General features: G+C 44.1%; 1 protein-coding gene across 2 annotated transcripts in view; it reads right to left on the reverse strand.

Annotated features, from left to right (window-relative positions):
• The window catches only part of CTNNA3 (catenin alpha 3), a 437,555-nt gene that overhangs the window by 18,868 nt on the left and 402,628 nt on the right, over positions 1–16,059 (reverse strand). For both annotated transcript variants that reach the window (XM_048310542.1, XM_048310541.1), the window contains exon 16: positions 4,276–4,381. In XM_048310542.1, the coding sequence (XP_048166499.1) occupies positions 4,276–4,381 (106 nt within the window). The remainder of the gene's footprint in view (positions 1–4,275; positions 4,382–16,059) is intronic.

Here is a 16,059-nt window from a genome sequence, read left to right on the forward strand (position 1 = left end):
CTACATAGTAGAAATTCTACATAATTTGGATGTTAGTAAAAGGCAACATGTGAAATATCCCACTATAAAGTCTGAATGCTGCTCAGGAAGGCACTACTGGCATTCATGGTTTAGTCTGGGCACCAAGTTCCTGAAGGGCTTATCCAGTTTGGCCCAAATTCAGAGAACAATTATTTGCTAGCTCAGAGGAATGTAAAGTTTATTTTATTTTAAGACCCCAGGAGTGCACGGCATAGGAACCCTAGCAAAACAACACCTAAGAAAATTAATTTGAAAATACCTTTGAGATTAAAAAAACCCACCACAATGGGAAAAGAGCTTTCTAAGTTAAAGGATACTTGGCACAGCCAAAAAAGGTTACTGAATTTAGAAGATCTCTAGCCACCCAAGGAATGAGAGGATCATACTAAGAATATCTGTAATAGGAGCAATAAAGCAAGATTGTCTTTTTTACTAAGTTTGACACCGATCTAGCATAATTGCAGTTGTGTTCACCACAACTAAAAGGGCTGCTTTGGATCATCTTTTGATTTGATTTGTGTTTGGGTTTTTCAATTGCATCTGCTCATTTGGTTTTAGTGCATGTAATGTAAAATCGCATCTAAAATCCAAGCTACACCTGTAAGTAAGGACTGCCCTTCAGATGCACAGAACAAATCCCAGGGGTCAGGTGGCTCCCAGGTGTCAGTGGTGTGCAGCTCTGAGCCAGGGCAAGCGGAGGGGGTTGGAGTGAATTCAGAAAAAGGTTACAATAACCTGAATGATGTCACATTTCCCAGCAGCTCTGTGGGGACACACGAGTTACCACCACCAGCGGTTCACACTTTGTCCTCATGCTGATTTGTTCATGTTTCTAGTCTGGAGTCACTGTAATAATACAGCTGAAATCTTTCTTTCCTAAAAGAAATGTTTCAGTGAGAGTGGATTCCCTGTCCTAAAACCAGCAAGAATTTATGACCCTTACTCATCTTTGGCTTTGCTATCACATAGTTTCCTGCAGTGTGTAAGTGACAGGGTTGAATTTTAATCTGTAACAGATAAAATCTTGAAAGGAGCTGTTGGTCCAGTGCTGGAAAAATACATGTCAAGATCAGGAATGGGGAGTCCAGACATTTTACGTATTTTTCCACAAATCTAATCACAACTGTATAGATGCAAAGTAGAAATTGTTTGTCTTGTTACCTGGAATTCAAGGAGACTAATGACAACCACTAACCGACTGGTGTTGCTTCCTAGACAATAGAAAAGCAAGCACTGAATATGAAAATAAAGAGTGAAGGGAAGAGAGAGAGCACATGAGGGTGTGGAAATAGTTGACTGCTGTGCTGCCCTGGACCTGAAAGGCAGCCACACAGGAAAGAAATGCTTCAGATGTGACACTTGCACACAGCCATTTCCTGCATTCCTCTATTGGTCTTGTAGGGCCCAAACCCAACCCAGCCAGCCTGCTGAGAAGGCTGCAGGTGTGCTCAGGTGCCACTGCAGCTCCCTTAGCCAGGCTGCTGAGTTACCTTGGTCCTGCTGGGCTGGTCTGGGGAGAGGTTGGGCCATCTGCTGATTTAAAAATCCAACAGAAATAAAGCACACCTTCCAGCTCTAACACTGCATTTCATGGTGATAAATAACTCTTACAAAGGCAAAACCAAAAATCACCTTGAAACTGCAGATTTGCAGAGGCCAAAACAGCTGGGGGGGGGGGGGGGCGCAGAGAAGGAAGGTACAGCAAAAGCATGGAATCAGTAACTCTGCAGAGGGTGGAAAACAAATCATTCTGCAGCCAGACAAGTCAGTGCTCTTCCTTAGCTGGTGCTGAGACCAAGCACCTGCTCAGAGCAGCAGAGCTTCTGTGCCAGTGCCATCATCTTGTGTTCCCACAGCTCACCTGGAACAGCTCTGGTTGCTGCCAGGTTATTTACCAAAGTCAGTCAGGAGAGGACGAGCCTGCACCTCTAAACTGCTGCCTCCACAGCTGGCCTGGCTTTGCCTGGCATGGAGTTCATGTTCCCCTCAGTGGCTGGCCCCATGCGGTGCTGGATTAAGTATGGGAAGGAAGTTGGTAGCACAAGTGAAGGACCTTTTTCAGTGTCCCACGCTCTGCCAATGAGCAGTGCACAAAAAGCTAGGGGGGAGCATGGCCAGGACAGGTGACCCAAACTGGCTGAAAGCTATTCCATTCCAATTCCATGGAGTGTCAAGCCCAGTATGGACACTGAGGGCGACTTACCTGGAAGGGGCCAATCGCTGTTCAGGGACAGGCTGGGCATTGGTCAGCATGTGCTGGGGAATGGTGTTGGGCACCACTTCTTTCTCCCGGTTTCAGTCCTCTCTCTCCCTCTCTTTCAGCATCAATATTACTACTACTATTACTATTATATTTTGTTTAAATTATTAAGCATTTTATCTCAATCCGTGAGTTTCCTCCTTGTTCCAGGAGTAGGTGACCAAGCAGCTTGTCATGGGTTAGCTAGCACAGTCCCGGAAGTGATGTTCTTGCAAAGGGGTTCTTACAGCTTCCCCCCATGACCTGACCGAACCTATCAGCGGCCAGTTTGAATATGGACAATTCTTTAAGCCACTTCAAGTTGTGACTGCCTCTGTGATCCACACTTAAGAATAGACAAACCCCCCCACAGCTCTCTCTCTCTCGTTTCCGGTGCTGGGACAGGTGGCTGCGGGCCCCGTGCGGGGGCCAGTGGGCCCAGCCCAGGCCCTGCTTGGGCCAGGCCGGGTCAGGCCACGGCCATCCTGGAGCCAATGGGCCTGTTCCAGCCATGGAACCCCCGCACAGTCCTGCTGTGGGCAGCCGGAGCGGCCCGGCTCCCCCTCTCCAGTGCGGCCAAGATTCAGCTGAAGCTGCCCCACTGTCCAGCAAAGATCATGTGACCAACAGCGATAATCGACATTCCAGCTGCAAGGCCGAGGTGAGATTAACCCTTTTAGTGCTGTGAAGAGCTGAAAACCTGAGGGAGAAGAAAGAGGAGATGCTTAAAGCTGAAATTCTGTTGTGAAGCTATGATATAGCAGAGTATCCCGTTGTAATTTCATGAAGGCATGGGGGGTGGAGCGTTCAACTTGTGATCAAAAGCACCTGCGCTGAGATAGGCAGATGCTGACGCAGCTGTAATTTCATGAGAAGTTTGGACAGGGAGAGATGGACCAGATGAGGACTTTTGCTCCAAACGGGAAAGGAGAAAACCTCAGTTCCTAGAGGTCCTCCCAGAGATAGTCCTAGAGATGAAGATGAGGAAGACCCTTTGCTGCCAGGGAAGGAGAAGGGCCTCTGTTCTTAGAGATGAAATGCTCCCAGAGATGGGTGAACTTTTGTTTCTGAACGGCTCAACCTTAAAATTTTACCCCAGTAATTCAAGAGTGGACTCTTGAAAGCAGTTGTGGGAAAAGCTGGAAGTCGGGGGAAGGGACTCACATGAGAGCTGTCTCGTTGTGATAATGTGTTCATAGCATGAGCAAGAGAGACTCCTCTTCCTAAATGGACTGAACAAGGTTATTATGGAAGTGGTAAACAGACTGAACATCTGAAGGGTTGTCTTTTTTACATTGTCAGTGGGAGAAGGGAGAAGGGTGGGGGGAGGAGAAGAGTTATGAAGGTGTGGTATGAATTTTTTTCTTCTTTTAGGTCTGTTAATAAACTTCTTTATATTCTTTCAAGTTTGGTGCCTGCTTTGCATTTCTCCTAATTCTTATCTCACAGAAGGTAAACAGTAATGAGTATTTTGGACCAAACCACGACACAGCTGCATCGTACTCAGTTGCCATCTGGGGTTAAACCAGGACAACAGCTTTTTATACAACTATTTATATACTAACATATACCTTTTTATATATATATATATATATATATGTATATATAAAAGCAGCTACGAATGCGTATTTTAAATACGTATTTTAAATATGCATGCATATCCTTGTTCATATATACTGTATGTCTAAAATGCTGCATTCAGAGCTTAAGGGAGCTCACAAATATTCAGAGACATGTACAAATGCATGTGTAGATCAATGCATGTACCTAGACATGTGTGATATATGTACACATCCATTTCAGTGTGTACACAAACAGACCACTGATACAAATGGAGAAGAGAATCCTCACAGAGACTCAGACAAGATCTGTATATGTGGTGCCTCAGAAGAGGGGAACAGGACGACAGGCAGCTCTAGAAGTGCCACAGGCACTCCTGTAAGTGACCTTGGGAGGTGTCAGGTGTGTGTGGCTGACAGGGACAGAGTTCCCACAGTGCTCCATCAGTAACTCGCCTGGTCAGCGATGAGCCGTGCCAGGACGTCCATGCGTGAGCCCGACTCCGAGATCATCTTGGCTGCGTTGATGACATCAGATGTGTGCTTCAGTGGGCCTCTCCCCCTGCAGAGGAAACACAAACTGAGAATGAATCACAGCCATGCAAACTAGGTGCTGAACAACTCAATTAAACAAATCCATACTCAGGTGACAGAAATTAAATCCACCCCCCCCCCCAACCATTTTGCATGTCCCACAAATTTGTATTGTTTGGCATCAACGGGATGATGCAGAAGTACCAGAAAGATGTCCCACAGTTTCTCCATACTGAAAGCACAACCCATGCCAAATCCTGATTTTAAGAAGTTTCTCAAGCAGTTTGCTTTTCCCAGGGTTACATGAAGTTCCTTTCCCTTCCATGAATTTTCTAGTAATATGTTCAAAGGAAGTTCAGCTCAGTGTGGTGTCATTATGGATAGCTGCTCAGAAAAATAGTGGGGTTGGTTTGGTTGGGGTTTTTTAAAATTCAGTTGGTGTACCCAAGCACCAGTGATGTATGAACATCATTGTATGAGATGTATGAACAGGGCTGCAAATCAACTTGCACACGCCACTCAGAACACAGATATGCCATATCTGAAAAATACTTCCCAAACAATTTCAGAATTTCAATCTAGGAAAACAGTCAAGTTCCTGTGAACAGTCTGCCAAAAAGTCAGCCTCTTACTCTGTATGCTCCCCTCCCAAGCCCAAAAAGCTGCTGTAATTACAGGAGAACGTTTCTAGGAACTAAGAAGTAAAATGTGAATATTTAAGGCAGGAAATATGACAGCCATTTTTTTCACATTTGCTTGAGCCTCAGCCTCCTTAGTGCTGAAACACTTCAGCAAAACTAAAATTGACATTTAATTGTACTTCATGTATGTATAAAGTGAGCAATGCTCCTGAACTCAGCTTTGCCTTCCAACTTCTTTGACACGAATACTTTTAGTTTTATTATGCATTTAATTCCTGAAGGCCCCAAATCAATTTCCAAGTTCTGCACTAGACAAAGGAAGTAGACAACATGAAAAAAATTAATGTGACTCATTTTTCAAATGAGAAGACCCTTTTCCTCAAAGTCAGTATGGTTTCATGTATGAAGAACATTCCAGTAAAAAACTCATTTAGCCTAAAAATATTATAGTATGGACCTGTACAAACAGTGCAGTCAGGAAATGATAGTGATGACAACACAACATGGCAGGTAATGTTTAATCTCTTCTTGATTAATCACACTGCTTAGCAAAGAACTCCTTGGGGGAAAGCATACTTTAATAATTACAGTTCCTAGTTCTCAAGTCTGGAAGCCCACATTTGGAACAACCTAGAATCAGATATTTTACACATGATTTTTCTACAGAAAGGCACCTTTTTGTTATGTCAAACCTCCTTGGCAGATTGATCAGTGTATAAAAGTAACAGTGTATGTGGGGAATGAACTTGCAAACGCAATCCCCTGTAGCTAGGAATCAGTACTCGAACCCTCACTCATACCCTTCATTTGCCTTTCCTGGTCTTTCCCCTTTGAATCCTTAGTTGTACAACCCAATTCTTACGAGTGCATACTGACTCTTCCCACCATTCCAGGCCACTGGTTCATTGCTATTTGCACTGCAGCAGCTCAAAGGCCAGAGGCTTGTCAGGCATCCACAGCACATCCTTTAGGGGCTCCACAAACTGCCAGCAGCCCAGTACCTTCCTGGGAAGGTCCAACTCAGGCACCAGCCAAGCAATACCAAAGGGGAACACAACCCAGCATTAAAATGGCCAGGAAAGGAGAGATGGCAGCAACAGTTCAAGCCATTTCTGCTAAGGTAACTCTTGTATCATCAGCAGCTTTGCTGACATTTGAAGCTAGCTTAGTATTTTGAGGGTAAGTTAGTTAATTAAACTAGCCATTTTCTTGTACCATCAGAGATCTAATGAGAATGAAGCAATTCCACCCCAAAAAAATTACTTCAGAAAGATGAAAATGAAGTATTACTTTTCACCACAAACACAGCCACCATGAGAACCGCTAGAGGGACACTCAGCAATGACTGTTCTGGAGACTTCTGCTCCGCTTGGCATCTACTGCACCAATGGTTCAAGTTCTCCACTACAGTCCCTAAGAAACATGGAGTGTGATGCTTCTGAGCAGCCAGCCACAGCTCAGTCTTGAAGTAAATGTTAAATAGTTAGGAATGCTGCGGCTTTGTATTAAAAAGTGCTGAAACCCCAGCACATCATGGTGTAGGTACAAACACAACCAAGAACTACCTGTGCTGCTTTTTTTACCTTCATATAAAATCCAAAGCCTCTGACAAAGCACAGGCTTAGCTGCCTTGGGGTATGGCATCATGAGCCACTAGTCCCAGTTTATGATGTTGGGAAATTCTGAGTACTTTGGAAAGAATACTTGGGAAAGTACACCAGATATGCTGAATCACCAGCCAAAGGGAAGAAACAGAGAGAAAAACCAAAAAAACTGAAACAGGATGCTAGTTCAACTGCAAACAGTAAATTTGGATGTAAGTAATCTACTGCTTAGGAAGAGAGCGTCTCTATAGTATTTCTGTACAAAGCCAGAGGGGTTATTTCAGTGGGTCAGTGTGAACAGGAGTCCCTGAGGCAGAGCTGCTGAGAAAACAGCAGATACCACACCGAGGTTCACATACAGGTAATATCCTAAACAAAGCTTTGCTGCCACTTTCCCTGTTTTGGTAAGACTGCAGCTGCAGGGTCTGTGGGGGTTTCCATGAAGAAAGCTTAGACACAACGGAAGGCTGTGCAAAAAGGATGATTACATGTCAAACATACGGAGAGACAGAAGGGTTTACTCGCACAACAGTCTGGAGGTTTGGAGTGGGACAAAGGAGGAATTGTGAGCAGGAGAGGCTGTGGGACACACGGAGATGATGTGGTTGCTGGGGAGGTGGTTCCAAGCCCACCTTCTGGAAGAGCAGTCTCAGGGAGGTGCAGAGCAGCCATGTGGCTGTGCCACCACTGCCAGTGGACAAGACCAGACAGGCATCTGTTCTGAGGGTGGGATCATTTCCATCCTCTGCTGAGGGCTCTTCAGTCCAATGATTTTATTGTTGGAAACCTAACAATGAAGTTTCATGGGTTTTCGTGAATTACTACCAGTTTCAATGCACGCTGCCTTCTAATGCTAGCAGTGCAGCTGTGCACTTCGTGAATTCCCACTTTTCCTGATTTAGCACCAAATCAGCAGATTCAGAATGCCACTAACTCAGATTAACTCCCTGAATCCAGATGTTAGAGACACAAGAAGTCTATTAAATCATCTAGGTTGTTTTCCCCAGCCACTGTGCAGCTCCCCACCAGTTTTATATGCACTTGCATTTTTTTCTGGCAAGTTTCAAGTATGAGAAAACACTTTGCTTGAAGGCTGTTTCCCTGAGCTATCCATCTCACTCTCTGGAACGCTTTTCCAGATATTTCACTTAGGTCTCTCTTTGTATCATTGTAATAGCATCCCTTTCTTCCTACAGACTGAGTCCCTGATCCTCCTCCACCACATGCTGAAGCATCCCAAATTATGGTGGATAGTGCAGACCTGCATGCAGTAGCTCATGCACCTACAGCTGTTAAAGAAACAAATATAAAAAAACTTTTCTGCCAAGTACCATCTGCTGGTCAATAACATCACAAAATTTCTTCATTGTGGAGTTTTCCACCTTCTCCCCTAAAGAAATTCTAATTTCTCTGCTATGGAAACCATGGAATTTTTTAAAAACATTTTTTTCAAGTCAGCTTTAGTCTTACTATTTTTTCCCTGCTTCCAGTCTCTAACATTTAAGGCCAAACTTCAGCTCACACAGTCAGTTACTGAAGAAGTTCTTCCCCAGTGACTTCACAGAGTTCATAACCTACAACAGTAGACTCTGGATTCATTCCATGGAAGATCTAATACATCTGTTTTCCTCATACCTCACTATTTCCAAGCATAAAGCCTTACAGGCTGAGCAAGCTGAGAACACATTGAAGGCTATGAAAAACAAAGGAGAGACAAAGTACTGTATTTACAAGCAATTATATCTCCCAAAGGTAATGATGGATTGTTACTAGAGCTCAAATCACCTGCTCTATCCAACAACAAAACTGGAAATAGGCCATAAATAATATAGAGAGAGACATCCAGGTAAGTGTAACAAGGCAGAAAATGGATTATGTACAAAGAAAGCAGTTTGGAGTATCTCCACAAAGGTACAGGAGAAAAAAACCCAAAACTTCACCTCAATGTTTCTTGAAAGGTCAATCATAGGAGGAAAGAAGTTGGACTGTGTTAATTAGTACAACACCAAGGGTTTGGGGTAATTGTGAAAGAGAGCCCGAAGCCTCTCAAATCTAATCATTCTTGCTCCAAGCCAGGACAAACCGAGAGCAACTCCATCCCTGTCTGCCTAAACTTAACCACAGCAATTAGCAGACATGGCCATGGGGCATTACCTTCTGTTTCACACTGGAAGTTCACTCTGAAAAGCAATGATACTCATGATTCTTACAGTAATGGAAACTTCTACTTCAAGTCCAGAAAGTCTTTGCCATCACCTTTTCCAGGAAGAGAAAGTCTTCTGTCTGCAAGCAAAGCCGGTGGCTTCCCCCTACATGCTGTGCTCCCCTTAGCAGATGCTCTGTACCTGGTGTGCAGCAGAAACAGCCAGAGGGGCTGCAGAAACAGCCAGAGGGGCTGCACTGAGCAGTGGCTGCACAACTCCCACCTCACACCCCCAACACACAGCCACATTTCACAGTGCTCCATGGCAGGAGCTGAAAGCTTCACCGGCAGCTCCAACACACAACCCCAGTGGCCACAGCCACTCTCCAGTCCTGAGCTCCAGGCTCTGACCATTCTATGCCATTATTGCCTAGTTTGTAGGTCCTGACAGCTCCCACTGTAACTGCAGGTTTTCCAGGGGCACTGCAGAGGAGGCACAACTCCAAACCCAGCAGTGCATCTCTCTGCTACTCCAACCTGAGCTCAGCAAAGGATCAGGTCTGGCAATCCCAGCCAAACCCAGGCCAGTGTCCACCTGAGCAGCCCCAGTCTGGAGCACTGTTAGGGCCGGAGGAGGCCAACTGCTGGCAAGGGAGGGCTCCGTGGTGGTAGGAGTGGACCAGGATGTTTCCTGAGGTGAAGAAGGTCACAGCTCCCATCCAAGAGACAAAAGTGTTACTTCAAGGCACATGAAGTAACATGTCCTGAGGAAAGTGCATTACTTACAATGCTGTGCAGTTGTAGAAGGCACAGCCATTACCTTACTCACAGAAAGATACTCCTATAAATAATAATTACCTTTTATAGACACTGTTGTAGTTAGTTAATTCAGTTGTCACCACATTCTGAGGTACCATTTGTACCTCCTGCAGTTCTTCCCCAAACACACTGTGTGTTTCTCCTTTCTTCTGCCTCCCACTGCTGCCCTGCAAAACGTTTGAGTACTGGCATGGTAGGAAATCTGGATTCCAGTCACACATTCTGATCTCTATTCCACGAGCTGTTTCTGAAGTTTGCTTTTTCTTTTATTAAGCCAGTGATTGTGTGCAGTCCTGGGAGCGGGGATAAGGAAGCAGGATTCACACCTCACTCATTACAAATGCTCTAAACTTAACTGAGTGAATCTTTTTCCTGCAGATCACTTTGCCTGCCCCTCCCAGCTGAATGTACATAGTTTTAGATTAAATCTGTGAAGGGCTTGGTGTTCAAGGATGAAAAATTACGCTTTTTAGAATCATGGCTATAAACAAAAATCCATTTTATTACACCAGGCTGCACATCCCTATCAGTTACACCTACACAAACAGGAGGCAGCAGAGCTTCTCAGGAAATCCATGTGGGGAAAAGGTAATTGGAGATTGTACAGGTGAATCCCAGAGCTGACCTCTGCCAGTTCGTTATAGCTGTACACACAAGAGCAAGGAGGATTTTAGTTTCACACATCTTCTGTCCCTGTCTGGGTTTACAGGTTTGGAAATCAGGAGAAGAGAACTCTTAATGGTGGCAAAACTGAAGGCCAAGCCCCCACGCAACATTTACAGGTGCAATGGCTGAAGCAGGTCTATTTCTTAACAAAATAAATGTAATACAAATGAAAGTGTAGCCAGATGAGAAAAGGGCAGTGTGAAAAAAAACATTAAAAGGCATGACATAAAAAACCATAAACTTAATGTAATAAATAGCATTTTGTAGGTAGAAATACTTTTTGTAAGTAAAGGAATTTAAGACTCAGAAAAATATCTGGATTCTATGGACCCAGGAATGGGACAGTGAAGTTTCAGGCAGTGTGAACACAGCTTATATATGTATCTGTCTGTTCTGTATTTCTGGAAGTGAAAATGGGGTTAATACTGGAGTTTCTTTTCCTTTCTGCCCTCCTGCACTGTTAAGACATGAGGTCTGCATCTTCCTCCAAGAGGAATAAGGGAGAGGAGGTCCAAAAGCACAGGCTTTGTACTGCAAGAGTGGGGTGATACGCACAAACCCAACCTGAGTATTTTGTGAAGGAGTGTTGCACACACTGTTCTGGGTAATACTGGTTTGAACTGGGTTGGTACCTTTCTGACTGTGCAGAAGCCAGCCCCTGACCCTGCCCTTCTGAACCTCTTGGCAGCAATGCCAGCAGAGCAGCTGCCCTGTTTGCTTGTCAGTTTCAAATGGTGTTTGCTGAGGGCAAATAAATCCTATCAATTTGCAATCAAACAGGGAGCATGCAGAATATAACAGAGATGAGTAACAGCCCACATGATTTTTCAAGCATAAATATTGTCAGACTAACAGAAAATAAGCTTTTATGGCTTCTGGAAAGATTAGAAGCTGTAAATACCATGTATCTTCAGGCAGGGTTCTGAAACCTTCTCCTGTTGCATTTTCATGAACTGCCTATACAATACATGGAAAATAGATTAAGTCATTGCTAAGGAGATGCCAAACTTGGAAGAGCACACTCCAAGATGGACTGGTTATCAAAGGGCCACTGTCACAGTGGAGAGCAAAAGAGAAGGAACCTGGTTTCTCTGGGACCTGCCTTGCTGTCCAAGCTGCTCAGTTCTTTATTCATGACTTGAATGAAGGGAATACAGAGAATGCCTAATGAACTTACATTTGATACTGATGTGGAAGAAGAAGGAAATAGGCTAGGAGGCCAGAGCTGGAATTAAGAATTACCTGAGAAAAACAGGAAGAAAAAGTAGATGCAATGAAAAAAAATACATGCGCCCTCATGTAGGAAAATCAAACCCAGAGATAAACATGGAGAGTCAGTCCCTACACAGCAGGACAGTGAGAGGCACTGAGTTTTAGTGGATCACAAATTCATCAGGAATCAGCACTTGCTGCAGAAGAAAAGGTAATGGGAAAGTGGCGAATACAGAGAAGAAATAAACAATCTGCTCTTTTTTATAGTGTCATGGGTTAGCTAGCATAGTCCCAGAAGGGATGTTCTTGCAAAGGGGTTCTTACAGCTTCCCCCCATGACCTGATAGAGCCTATCAGCGGCCAGTTTGAATATGGACAATTCTTTAAGCCACTTCAAGTTGTGACTGCCTCTGTGATCCACACTTAAGAACAGACAAACCCCCACAGCTCTCTCTCTCTCTCGTTTCTGGTGCTGGGACAGGTGGCTGCGGGGCCCATGTGGGGGCCAGTGGGCCCGGCCAGGCCCGGGCCAGGCCACGGCCATCCTGGAGCCGATGGCCTCCCTGTTCCACCCGTGCCCCACCCCCCCCCCCCCCACTGCCTTGCTGTGGGCAGCCGGAGCGGCTCGGCTCTCCCCCGTGTCCACTTCGATAAGCCACATTCCAGCTGCAAGGCCAAGGTGAGATTAACCCTTTTATTGCTGTGAAGAGCTGAAAACGTGAGGGAAGAGAAAGAGGAGATGCTTAAAGCTGAAATTCTGTTGTGAAGCTATGATATATCAGAGTATCCCGCTGTAATTTCATGAAGATATGGGGGGGTGGAGTGTTCAGCTCATAAGTAAAAGCACCTGCGCTGAGATAGGCAGATGCTGACGCAGCTGTAATTGCATGAGAAGTTTGGACAGGGAGAGATGGACCAGATGAGGACTTTGGCTCCACACAGGAAAGGAGAAAACCTCAGTTCCTAGAGATGCTCCCAGAGATAGTCCTAGAGATGAAGATGAGGAGGACCCTTTGCTCCCAGGGAAGGAGAAGGGCCTCTGTTCTTAGAGATGAAATGCTCCCAGAGATGGGTGAAGAGAACTTTTGTTTCTGAACGGCTCAACCTTAAAATTGTACCCCAAAAAACTTCAAGAGTGGACCCTCGAAAGCAGTTGTGGGAAAAGCTGGAAGTTGGGGGAAGGGACTCACATGCGAGCAGAGAGACTCCTCTTCCTAAATGGACTGAACAATATTTGGAAGTGGGCGGCTGTCTCGTTGTGATAATGTTTTCATAGCACGAGCAAGAAGAGACTTCTCTTTCTAAATGGACTGAACAAGGTTATTATGGAAGTGGTAACAGACTGAACATCTGAAGGGTTGTCTTTTTACATTGTCAGTGGGAGAAGCGAGGAAGGTGGGGGGAGGAGGAGAGTTCTAAAGGTGCGGTATAATTTTTTTCCCTTCTTTTAGGTCTGTTAATAAACTTCTTTATATTCTTTCAAGTTTGGTGCCTGCTTTGCGTTTCTCCTAATTCTTATCTCACAGACAATAAACAGTAATTAGTATTTTGGACCAAACCACTACATATAGTAATGAGGTCTCTCTAGGAGAATTCATAGAAAGACGTAAGATTTCATTTAGGAAAGAGAAGACTGCCAACAGAATAGATTAGGTTTGGGTTTGCTTCTTAAGCTTCAGCTATTCCAGTGGAATAGGCACTAAGGCTCCTCCTGTTCAGTGGCAGTCGCTGGTGCTGTGCACAGGGAACTTGTGGCACTCACACAGAACAAGGTGCAGCGCCAGTGACATCCCATCCAGTGTCAACTGTGGCACATCCTGTCCCACAGGCATCTGTCCTGTCATAGTGGCCACCCAGTTCCTGGGAGCTGTACTTCCATATGTTCCCCTTCTCCAAGACAGAATGATAATGCAACTCTGGCCAAAGAAACATTGAAAATGAAGGCCAGTGCAAAAATCCATGGGATTAGTTGAAGGCTTTACACCACCGTGGCAGTGAAATGGGAATTGAAAATTACTGTTATTGGCAGCATTTTTTTTACATCAATACAACTTAGATACTCATTGTTGATCTTACATTGGTAGTTTTCTATCTGGGTCATCCTTCTCTCCCCAAGTCCCCCATGCTTTCACCATCTCTACAAAATGAGGCCAAGCTCTTACTTAGAAAGCTTTGCTTTATGAGGCATCCAGTCATTTGTTTTTGTTGCTCTTACTTTCTGTATTGTGCAACCCAAGACCAAACTACAGCAACCAAAAATTTTCTCAGCATTTCATACAATACAGAAGCAGATTTTTCAAAGACCTTCAGTGACTAGCAATTTCAATTCTGAGAGCCACGTCCAAAATTCCCTGAATTTCACTAAAACCCCAATCACTTGTGGTTTCTGAGGAAAAACTGAGTGCTGTGGTAATTTCACAAAGCACCTGGAAGACCCTACAGTACCATTTGTAGCCCTGCCTCTCCACCCCAGCTGCTTCTGGCTCTCCATCTGCTACAGCCCTCAGGTCCTCCCATGACAGTGTCTACTCCTGACCTCCCCATGCTTTTCCCAAAGCCGGCCATCTCTCACCTGTAACAGACAGCAGGACTGCACCATGACAAACACAATGTACTTCATCTGTAGCAGTGCTTGGACAATGTATTTGAGGATACATAAACACAGAAGGGACCTTTTCCTAATGAAATCTGAGTTTTCTTCCTCTCTGCTTGGATAAATGAAATCTCAATACAGCTATTTAAACATGGCAAGGACAAAACAGGCTTATTTCTAAGCTCCCATACTCTATTTTGTCAGCTGAATAAACTTTGTTAGAGAAATCCAGGCACTGAGCTGCAGGGTCAGAGGTGAGCACTGCAAAACAACTGTCACTAGAGGTACTTCTGGTCCCTAGTTTTAAAGAGCATAAAAACAGAAAGGAATTCCTGCTTCAGAATGTAGTCCCATACAGCAGAGCACTGCTCTACCATCCTGATCGTATCAGTTGTGGAACTGAGAAATCCTGATATAATTCAGAGGGAAAAATGCTGATATTACTTGAGTAGTTGCTAATAATAATGTTACCTATTAAAGACTTCACAATTTGGAACTGCATCTCAAAATAATATGGGAGAGAACACAAAGCAGCAGTCAGGTGGGAACAGAGGAAGGTATGTCAGGAGAGGAGCTGTACCTGCAGCCTGGGAGGCAGAAAAGCAGCTGAAATTCTGACTAAAAGTTGTTAAATCACAATTCTGACAAAACTCATCACAGCAACAACAGAATGTGGGAAGCAAAGCATTAAAGGGGTATGTTTGTACAGGTCTGACTCTGATGCACTGAATATTTATGTGTGCAGCAACCAAACACAGCAGTGTCTGGATGTTTACATACGCTATTTATAGAGATGAAAATCGAAGAATGGTGGGATCTTCCCACACTGACACTTGTGCACACACACAGCCACCCTTTCCCTTCACTTCTAAATCCCCAACTCCAAATCTTCTCTAAGATATCTGCAATTCTCTTGCAACCCTGATGAAATGTGTTAATGAAAATGTGCAGTTTCTATCCAATTGAGGCCAGCTGCAGGAGGTACATATATTAAATAAACAAATAAAACACCACATAATACTTTTACCTATATATTAAAAAAGCATGATTAAATTCTCATTGTGATCTAAAGATGAAAAACACTTCACAAAGCTCATCGTTGCTGCTGAACTATTTTGTCAGCGGATTTTACACTGAACTAAAAAAAAACCAAAAAAGAATGTTAAAAGCCTGTAGTGATAAAAACAGTGGAATGAGAGGAAGCTGCTCTCAGCTGGGTATAAACTGGACTTTGATGATGCATTTTATCAAAGATTGCAAGAGAATTCCAAACATCCAAGGGTGTCCATCTGTGTGCACAAGTCAAAGTATGGCATGTCTTAGATCTCCAGCTCTGTAAGTGCATATAAAAATAGAAATACTTCTGTGTTTGGTACTAGTTTGTTACAAAGGGATTAATTAAAATAAAAGCAATGGTTTGTACAAGATAGCACACCGGGGTAAGTTTGATTATGCCTTTGGTAGGCAGATGGCATCCATGAAACTCAAGTTTAGTTCCAGAGGAAACTATTTACAGGTGTAGAAACTGTTTTCCCCAGTTTCTACTCCCCAGACACTTTTTCCCGTGCCACCAGAAATATCTCCCCAGATTCCCTTGTGATCTGTTTCTCACAGCCATACACAAACACCATTAGTGCAAAGTGAGGGAACACCACAACATCTCAAGTGTTCTGCCATCTCAGCCAGGCATCAACTGTATGTCTCTCATCTCTTTTTATTCTCACCCTCACTCAGATGTTTCTCCATCTCTTTCTGCTTCCAAGTCCAGCTTTTCAAAGCACACTTTCATTTTCAGTCACTACAGTCAGCAGACTTTACCAGTCATGGGCTTTAATTTGCTGCCTGTCATTTTAATCACTATGTTACATACCCACAGTTGCTGTTTCAGTGATGGCAGGAAAATTCTCTGCTATTTGCCTCATCAATCCCCTTTCTCCCATTTTTTTGTCATGAACAGAAATCATCTGGAGATTTCAACCTCCCTAATACAGGAAACCATCCAAGAGCCTCACAGACTGCTTCAGGAAT

This window comes from Corvus hawaiiensis, chromosome 8 (genome assembly GCF_020740725.1).
Source record: "Corvus hawaiiensis isolate bCorHaw1 chromosome 8, bCorHaw1.pri.cur, whole genome shotgun sequence".
Classification (NCBI taxonomy): Eukaryota; Metazoa; Chordata; class Aves; order Passeriformes; family Corvidae; genus Corvus; species Corvus hawaiiensis.